Here is a 10,258-nt window from a genome sequence, read left to right on the forward strand (position 1 = left end):
TGGAGAGAGAGTGGCACTTTGTGAAATGTGACTGATTTAGAATGATTTAGACTCTAATGAGCAAAGTATGTCCTGCTTGACAAAGGACTGCTTTTTCAAAACTCTCTGTATTGTTTAAGAGAGCAGAGATTCTGATGCTTTTCTTACCTTTCCAGATGATCAGCTGAATTACTCAGCTGTTGCTTTCATAACTGAGAACAGGAAGGGCAAAAAAAAAAAAAAAAAGGCAAAGGAAAAAAAGCCTTTGAATGTAATTAAATATCAGGCTGATAAACTCTTGTCCGTTGCTGGTCATCACATGTGGTCATATTGATTGCAGAACTCTTTGATACAAAAGGGCTTTTTTCCTTATCATTGACGTTAGAAAATGTAATGTTGTGCCTTAGGCCAGATGTGTCTTTTTTCCATAGATATTTCTGTAACATAGAATAGTAAAACATTGTTTTCATTTAAATGGTTTGAAGCCTGATCTTCAGAGTCCTCATGCATTTAATTCTTTTGCTTTCCTGTTTTCTTTTTTTGTGTGTGTGTATTGAAAAAAGTAAGAACATCTATTTGTAAGGTTTTGTGAAGTTTTTGACTGATGAGTTTTCTTTTAGTGAACAGAAATACATCCTGATGTGGCTGTTTCTGCTTCTTTGCCATTTTCTATGTGGACTTAGAATTTTTTTGTGGTAATGTTCTGTGATAACTAAAATTTTAGTTTTTAGTTGTAGGTATTTTAGTTTATAGTACCAGAGATTTTCTGATTACTTTTTGTGTATGTATTTAGAAAGTTCAGTAAAGTAGTGAGTGCCATCATTTTAGGCAGGAAACTAGTGAGTAGGTTTTGGGCTCTTTTGCTAGTGTCCTCCTTAATGAACTGTTGAATTCGTTAATTGAGATACACTTTGTCATGTATTTTTGCATGTTTGTTACTTAAATCTGTCTTGAATTCTAGAAATAAACTGGTAGCTTCCCTTTTTCTGTGGGAAAGGAAATACTGCTTTAACAAAACTCTTTCCTAGATTTAGCCAAGTGAAGGCTAAAAAGGGCCATGTTCATAATCTGGCCAGATTACAATGTACCAAGGATGGCTCACAATTTCTTGAGTAATCTTTTGCTGAGAATGAGAATGCGGATTCTTATTTGATCCTTTATAATATTTAATTGAAGATTCAAAGCTGCTTTACATAGCTGCAAAAAAACTAATTGTCAGTTCAAAAATGTTCATCTTATTTTGAAGTTCTTTTCCAGATATTAACTTGTTTTTTAAAATAGTTCCTTAGCATCCCTTGCTATTTAGTGGTTTCTTTGGAAGTACCAGAATTGGACGTAACAGCTGTCTAACTTGCAGTGTAGAACGAAGCAAAACACCACTCCCTTGTCCTGAGATCAAGTGTCATATGGACCAGGTTCCTTTAGAGTAAATCACATTCCTCTTACATACAGCTTGCCCCTGTTTTTTTTTTTCTGTTGAGAGCCTTGTAAAGGTGGGGACATTGTAGTTTTATGTAGTTTTCCTGCTCAGAGTGTGTGAAATAAAAAGTGATGGCTGTACTGTAATTCAGCCAAGTGCCAGCCTGGTGTTTCTGTAGCATAAAATAGAGTGTAGATATTTTATGCTTTGAGGTGTAACATAAAGGAGTGTAGCTTGAATGCACAGAGACAGTTTGGGATGCTGTTGGAGGACTGTATAGGGCATAAAAAATAAATTTGATGCAGTTTTAACCATAGTAATTTTTGGGAATAGGCATGAAGGGAAATGTTCCAAAACAGCATCTGGGCCTTGTTCTGGAAAGGTGTAATAGAAGTAGTCCAGAAGGTGAACTAGTCTAGACAGGGTTCCAGTGCTCAGGTTTACTTACTGACCCTCTTACTAGCAGATCAGATTTACTCAGTGTTTAAGTACTGGTATAGCTCATGTGGTGTCGAATGGGCAGTGTGTTATGACCTATAGGCAGATGCTTTCAGAATGCTGTTAAAATGTATCTTTTCACAGCAATTGAAAGGAATTTCACCCTTTTCAAAAGGAAACAAATTTCAGTTATTAAGGAGAATGTCTGCTTTCATTAATGTAACTCTGCGAAGAATCTTCTGGTTTAATGTTCTCTACTGTCAAGGGAGGAAAGTGACATGTATGGATATATGAAATGCCACTTTAAGACTAGGATTCCTTATTAAATGTGGATTATAGAAATCTCAATAACATAATGAGTAAAAATTATCTGATCTTAAAGTAGGCACAGCATATGAATGAATGATTTGTTCTTTCTTGAGGGTTGTATTTCAGTTTAAATAACATCCTTCCCTCCTGGTTTTGTCTTCTCCCTTAATAAATGTACATTTAAAGAACACTTATTTCATGAGAGCCTTCATTTTCCTACACTGATAAGGCTAAGATTTTTTGTTTGCCTTTGTAGAATAGTCTTTTCTTTAGTCCTTGCCTTTATATACCCTATTTTTTCTGTAGCATTTCAGTTTGAACATAGATAACTGAAACTCAAGGTACAGGTGAGACTATGTCTGTGCTCTTATAATTATTACATTGATACTTCACTACCTCTCCTGGAGATTGATTTCATGACATATCCTTGAATTGTGGTTGTTTTCTTCATAGATATGTCTTGTCCATGAACTGTGTATTTCTCTTTCTTGGCTGATTCCTACTAAGAAGCTGTCATCTTTTTGTAAACTTACTTTATTAGTGTCCAAGTGCACAGCTTTATGTATTGCGTTTCTCTCAACTTTTGTGAGTTGAAGAGAGTCTCATAGAATGACCAGTATTTTAATGAGTAATTTCAAGCTGCTTTAGACAAAGTTCTGTGATTCAGAAAAAGAACTTAAATTTTTTTCTTCATCACTTGAAAATGCTTTAACCAGCTTACAGATTGACTTGAGTGACTCTCCCCCTTTGTTGCAATAGTGCTGCTCACAATAAGTGTCTCATGCAGAAAAACTTACCCAGATTTGTCAATTGAATGTGTGAGTAGAGACAGGATGAAATAACTAAATGGATTACAATCAGAAAAACTGAATGCATACCGATGCATTGGCTACTTCTTCAAAAATAAGGAAAGAAATCTTTATCATCAGGCTTTATCACTGACATCCCTCTGTCCTTTCATTTGCTTTAAAGATAAACAGAGATAGTGCTGAGTAGTGACAGATGAACAAAGAACTGTTTGAAATGAAAGATAAGTAAGGTGTTGGTGGTTGAGGGTACCAAGAATTCCTTATCTATTTGCACAGTAATGCCACTGAAATATGCTCTTACTGTGACTTTTATAATGTGCTTATTCAATAGGTAAAGCGTTCCAGGAGTAAAGGAGGACTGGCTGGACCTGATGGTACAAAGTCAGTGTTTGGACAGATGTGTGCTAAAATGAGTTCCTTTAGCCCTGATAGCCTTCTGCTTCCTCATCGTGTTTGGAAAGTCAAGTTTGTTGGTAAGAGAATTCTTCACACCTCATCCCTATACTTTGCAGTTAACTTCACAGTTTTCTTGAGATTTACTTTCTTGGAGAACCTGAAGGAAGGGATACAGAAAACAATATATGTGTGTAGGCAAAATGCTTAAAATGGAAAAAACCTTTATAAATTATTCTATAAAACCCCTCAGAATTAATGGAAATGTGTCTGTGATTCTCCTCAAATTTCAGGGGCAGCTATTCTGCTTGCTACAAACACTCTGCAAAACCTAAACCAGTTTTTCAGCTGTCTGAATTGGTAATTAATCGTAGCTAGTTCTACTGATAAAGTTGTTCTTTTCAAATCACCATATCACTTTAAGCTTTTTAATGAAAAATTTGAGATTGAAGAGCCATTCTATGTACTGAATATGGGCTCAGTAAAATATATCTACTTAAAAATGCCACTCATGAAAATCAAAGCTACACTTCCTTTTCTATCTGTTTTATTTTATTTTGATAGTGGATAGCAATAAAAAAAAAAATAGTTACACTCTGTCAAAATAGTATTTTTGTCACTATGATACGTCATACAGTCTTCTAAATAATGCATTTTACAATGAACTGGAAACATCTAAATAAGGAGCAAAACTTCAAAGGCTTTCATATGAACAGATAAGACAGTGCAGCTTGTAGTAAACTTCTGTTTACTCAGTTATCCCTGTGGAATGAAATACAATTTGTTTCAATACTTCAGTTATTTTTGAAAGAACATTTAATTTTGAGCCTTTTTTCTTCCAGGTGAATCTGTGGATGATTGTGGTGGAGGTTATAGTGAATCAATCGCAGAAATGTGCGAAGAGCTTCAGAATGGGCTGACACCTCTGTTAATTGTGACACCAAATGGAAGAGATGAATCTGGAGCAAACAGAGATTGTTTCCTATTAAATCCTGCTGCCAAGTCACTCCTGCATATGAACATGTTTCGTTTTCTTGGTAATTTCTTACCTACTTTGTGCTATTCTACTGGCACTACGTGATCAGAATATTGGGAATTAAAAAAAATATTTAAACTTACAGGTGTACTTTTGGGCATTGCCATCCGGACAGGCAGCCCTCTGAGCCTCAACCTGGCTGAGCCAGTGTGGAAACAGCTTGCAGGAATGAATCTAACAATTGCTGATCTCAGTGAGGTAAGTATGATAAAGTTCCTGAGTAGGATATAGCTTACAGCAGACAAATAGACTGTAGCATAAGTTTTTCTCAAGTGATTGGTTTCCCTGGCTCCCATATGCTTGTATTTTGACTGGCCTTTTACATTTTGAGCCAGTATACAAGGATGATTTGTACTGACTGTTAAAACTGTAAATGTGAGTTGTTCAAAAGTAGTTAATCTATTTGAATTCTAGAGCATTCTTAAATCTCATGGGGTGTGACTAGACAAATCCTTGTGGTTGAATTCCTGCTTCCCAGTAGACCTTTCCGCAGCTGTTACTGTGTTGTGCCAAGATGCAATAATTGATTTGAGTGCACATGCCTGCACTGTTTTGAAGTAAAAAAAAAAAATGAGTGCAAACTATACTAGTTTGTGCTCACATACTGAATATCACAAGCTTGCAATGTCTGCTAAATGAGCTCAGTAAATGTGGGATAAGACTTAGGTCATTAGTACAAAGAAGAGCTCCTTCTCAAATCCCATCATGTAGAAATGTACTTACTGTAAAAGCATTGAGTCATTCACTTGTCACTAAGGGAATTCCTTTTGTACCAAACCCAGCATTGGTAGAGATAATTATTTTTTTAAGCTTTAAATCCGTTTTCTCATAAAATACAGTTTCTTGGGAAATGCTCTCCAAAAAGGTTGAAATCTAGAACACATGCACTTTCTGACATTGAACATAATGAAATTTTATGTAAAATACTAAGCCATTTTATGGCTTTGAAATTAAGTTCAAATAATTGTGGTCAGACATTGATCAAAGCTTTTGGCAGATAGCACATGATGCACTGCTTTTGGTATACAAGAGATGCTGTTGTATAGTGCTAATAAACTGACTTTAACTTGGGTTTGTTACTTTCGAAAGGTTGATAAGGATTTTATTCCTGGGCTTATGTACATTCGAGACAATGAAGCTACTTCAGAAGAGTTTGAAGCTATGAGCCTCCCATTCACTGTGCCTAATGCAAGTGGTCAAGATATTCAGCTGAGTTCCAAGTACACCCATATTACACTGGATAATAGAGCAGAATATGTGAGGCTGGCAATAAACTACAGGTTTGTTGAAGAAATCATTAAAATTATGAATAAGCATTTTCTTTCAAAAACTATGCAGCAGCTTTTAAACAATATACTACTTTAACCTCTAATGTACAAATGTTTTAATATTATCATAGGATTGCAGTAATGAATTTTTGATTTCACTTACCTCTCCAAGGAGAGAAAGATTAAACTTAGTTTTTAGGAAACAAAACAAACAAGCAGGTGTGGCTCTAGATTTGTCCTGACAGAGCAGTTTTGGCAACCAGTTTTACAGATGGAGAAATGTCCCCATGCATCTAGTTCTTCCTATACACTAAAGTAATAGGCCTGATCTTGTGAAGAGAACTTAGGTGTTTAGTACTGCTGCACTCACAGTTTTTCATATCATCAATTGCAGTCAAAGGCAGTATCAGCTGAATTCTTATTCTGTTCTTATCTAAGTTGGAATACACAAAACTAAATTTTCATTCCTTGGGTATGACACGCACACCCACCAAAAAAGCCAAAAGCTGAAAAGGGCCAAAAGCCAAACCTTCCACTGAAATGCGAATAATTGTTCAGTATTTGAGAAGACAGGCCTTTGGTTGCCTATGTAGCCAGGTCGCTAATCTAGATGAGCACAGCTAAGAAGCAGCCATAAGCATCTTGTATGAGAAGTAGTAAGTCAAGTGCTTACTGAAATATGGAAATTTAGATAATTTGGATGAGAAACTGATTCATGGCTGTTTTATTCACTCCACCATAGTCATCTGCTTCAGAGAGTGCTTGAGCAAGACTGTATTATCACTATATACTTGCTTATTAGTTTGTAGTTAGTGTCTGCTAACAACTACTGAATTAGTCTTTGTTTTTCTTTTTTTACTCTATAAATGGTTATGAACCAATCCTTGTTTAAGTTTTTGACAGTAGAGAGAGGGATTTCATTTGGAGTGGATATTCCTTTGAAAAAATGGCTTTGTTTTATTGCCAGTTCTGGCTATCCTCAAAGGACACAAGCAATTCTAAGGCATTTTGCAGTCAAAAGGCCTTTGGGGGAAACATTTAAAGGTTTAGATTAAGTATCAGGTGTTTACTACATGAAGCCCTTGAGAGGGAAAACTAGCAACTGAATAGAATCCATAGGGAAAAGTGGATTCAAGAGACCAAACTTGTCCTGACATCCTTGTTTATTTTGGTGATGACTAGCCTGAAGACAGGACTTGTGAAACATGTGAATCTGTGCACTGGAGGGCTCTGTAAAACATCTCAGTAATTATTTGACAGGGAAAATAACCCAAAACACAAATCATGTGTGACATCAGAAACAGCAAAATGATACTTATCTGTGTCTGCCTTGAAGTCAAAAAACCTCCTGTCCCCACAGAAGTCATGTTTTAATTCAGACCCATTCTTCTTTTACCATAATGTCTATCTCATTTTGAGAATGGTTAAATTAAGGTTTCAGGACAAAGCCCCTCTTTAGCCAAGAATATGTTGTTTCCAAATTGGGTATTGGGTTTTTTTTTGCTAGGCATAGCACAGGAATAATACTGGAAATAAAATATCCTAAACATTGGGAGATATCTGTCCATACTGAGCTTGCTGTGCAATATGAATTGGTGTATAAAGTCAAGTATTTTGTGATAAATGTTAATGTTCCTTGGTGCATAGCTGGAGACATGAGAAGAAGGGTTAAACTTATCTTGATATCACAGTAATTGCTATAAATAATTGCTAGAAATAACATTCACAGAAACTCCAAAAATGTTTCTTTGCAGGCTTCACGAATTTGATGAACAGGTTGCAGCAGTTCGTGAGGGCATGGCCCGTGTTGTTCCAGTTCCTCTACTTTCGCTCTTTACAGGATACGAACTGGAAACTATGGTATCAATTTCTGCTTTGTTACTTCTGTCAGACTAACTTGAAGTGAGATTATTCACTCATTCATTTTACTAATCCAAACCCCACATTAAATGCTGTTTACAGTGATTGCTCTGTGGTTGCAAACATTCAGTTCAAGAAAAGACTAGATGATATTTAATTGCCCTATTGGTGTTAGTAAGGTTATTTTGGTATAGCTGAGCGGTGATGTAATGAATTTTTTTCAGTAAGAAACAAGCAAAACCAAAAAACCCCACATGACAGGGATCTAGGTGAACTGGAGATATTTGTCCCAAGTAAAATGTTTAATTTGTTATGTGATTCAGGAATGTGAAAAGGTTCATTACTGTCCCTGATGGGAAGATGTATATTTAGTACTATTGGAGCAGGAGGCTGTTCATGACACTTCAAATATTCGAACGTTCGGTTTGTTAGTGCAAAAGATGATTAAATATTTTAAAGGAATAGAGGGAACAAATCACCTGTAATTGATTTTATCAGACTTGTATAGCCTATCACTGGATCTTATTTTTCAGGTATGTGGAAGCCCAGATATTCCACTTCATCTCCTGAAGTCTGTAGCAACTTACAAAGGCATTGAACCAACTGCTTCCTTGATACAGTGGTTCTGGGAAGTGATGGAGTCCTTCTCCAATACCGAGCGATCCCTCTTCCTGCGTTTTGTGTGGGGCAGAACAAGGCTGCCCAGGACTATTGCAGACTTTAGGGGGAGGGACTTTGTTATTCAGGTAAGGTGTATGGGATGGAGAGGATGTAGGGGGTATTTAAAAAAGCTGCTAGTGAAGTAGTAGCATGACATAACAAGAGAACAGGCTGATTTCATTGAAGTGTTTTACAACATTAGATTGTAGATTTGACAGTGCAACAGAGACTGTTAATATATGTAAATATTCTCTCTCAACTTGGACAATTCATTTAATTTCCCAGCCACTTATTTCTCTGGATTTTGATAGTTTTCAACTGTTATTCAACTGTTTTTGCTGGCCTTTATTTAGCATTTCATTCATCTTAGTTAATAATTTCAGCTAAATTAAACCCCCACTGTCTTCAAATCCTGTTCTGATATTTGCTGAAGTAATACACCATATATGCATAATCAAAGCAACTCATCCATGTCTGTTTTTATTTATTTACTTTGTGTAGGGAAAATAGATTTAGCCTTTTATTTGTCTTTTAAGGAACATCAGCATCAGAATCAAAAATATAATATCCTGTTTAAAAACAAATCCCAGTTATTATTTTGATACTCATTTGTGGTTTGGACAGTGAATTAAAAATATTATGCCTTTTTTTTTTTTTTTTTTTAACAGGTATTAGATAAATACAATCCTCCAGACCACTTCCTTCCTGAGTCGTACACATGCTTCTTCCTCCTGAAGCTGCCCAGGTATTCCTGTAAGCAAGTACTAGAGGAAAAACTGAAGTATGCCATTCACTTCTGCAAGTCTATAGACACTGATGACTATGCCCGGATAGCACTGACAGGAGAGCCAGCAGCTGATGACAGTAGTGATGATTCTGATAATGAAGATGCAGATTCTTTTGCTTCAGATTCTACACAGGACTACTTAACAGGACATTGAAAAGTAATAAAAGGAATAGTTGTCGCAAAAGCACTGAGGCAAAATGCCAAAATGACAATGAAGCCAAGGACAGTTTAGGTTTCAGAATATAGACTATATAGTCAGAGGGATGGTAATCTTCTGAACATGGGGAAAGTGTGTTTGCTACTCACAGTAGGAGTTAAGGGTTACAGCTTAAACCATCAGCTTAAAATAAATGGCACAGTATATGGGCATTTAACATTTATTTTAAGAGCTGAAAGTGGCCCCCCATAATGCTGCACTACATTTAGAACCTTTGTGTTTACTGAAGTGTTGTAAATGTTTATATAAATATGGTAGTGCAGCATCCAAAAGACAGTGAAACCTTTAAATTGTGGGTGCAATAGGTTTTTTTCATATTAAGTGTTGTGTTCTGTGCATCTTCTTGATTGTATATTGGAAATACTGTGCAACAACTGAATAGTATTATAAATATTTCAATTAACTTTACTAGAAGTTTGTTAAAAGTTTTTGAACATTGAATAAACATTATTCCTTGAAATTCTTCTATAGATAATTAAAAATGGCCAATAGTTTCACCTCCACCCCTGGTTTGTATATTTTAGCTTATGCGTTATTTATCTCAAATTTGATACTTTCTGTGAACAGCGTCATAATTCTTATCATGGAAAGTGTACTGTATATAATTGGTGCCATGTAAATGCAGAAGTTATAATTTCCTTCCAAATAAAAGTTCTGCCACATTGAAAAACAGTATGTGTTTTTCCATGGTAATGCAGCTGCTGCATGGGATGAACATTGAAATGGCTCTACTAAGAAACGTTTCTGCAGTTTACAGCTGCTGAGCAACTGTAGCAAAGGTTGTTGGTGCTGCTCACCAATAGTAGGTGCATTGTTAGAGACAGAACATGATCTACAGTCAACTTGAGCAAGTCTACATGATGTGTAGCGAAACACCGTGGTTTTGCCGTTGTTCCTAAGGCAGCTGTTGTCAGTAAATGATGAATTTGTTCTTGGACACCTGGGAAAAAATTTTGAGGAAGTTTAAGGGACAAGTGTCATCAAGTTACCTGAATGTGAGTCGAAGAATATGATGATGCTTGTATAACATATTGTTGCTGAGATTAGGTCATCTTGCAAGGCTTGATCATGACACACTGTGC

General features: G+C 36.0%; 1 protein-coding gene across 4 annotated transcripts in view; it reads left to right on the top strand.

Moving 5' to 3' along the window:
- LOC114066264 (E3 ubiquitin-protein ligase HERC2) overlaps positions 1-9,848 on the top strand; it is a 105,774-nt gene extending 95,926 nt beyond the window's left edge. For 3 of the 4 annotated variants that reach the window (XM_027900813.1, XM_027900812.1, XM_027900815.1), the window contains 7 exons: positions 3,287-3,428; positions 4,191-4,385; positions 4,470-4,582; positions 5,474-5,664; positions 7,407-7,512; positions 8,046-8,258; positions 8,841-9,541. In XM_027900813.1, the coding sequence (XP_027756614.1) occupies positions 3,287-3,428; positions 4,191-4,385; positions 4,470-4,582; positions 5,474-5,664; positions 7,407-7,512; positions 8,046-8,258; positions 8,841-9,113 (1,233 nt within the window). In that variant the 3' untranslated portion in view covers positions 9,114-9,541. Of the gene's footprint in view, positions 1-3,286; positions 3,429-4,190; positions 4,386-4,469; positions 4,583-5,473; positions 5,665-7,406; positions 7,513-8,045; positions 8,259-8,840 lie in introns of all 4 variants that reach the window. The other variant, XM_027900811.1, reaches the window with a different exon arrangement.
- The last annotated feature ends 410 nt before the right edge of the window (positions 9,849-10,258 follow it).

The sequence above is a fragment of the Empidonax traillii genome, unplaced genomic scaffold, assembly GCF_003031625.1.
Source record: "Empidonax traillii isolate 1590-97213 ecotype Southwest subspecies unplaced genomic scaffold, ASM303162v1 scaffold750:size552251, whole genome shotgun sequence".
Classification (NCBI taxonomy): Eukaryota; Metazoa; Chordata; class Aves; order Passeriformes; family Tyrannidae; genus Empidonax; species Empidonax traillii.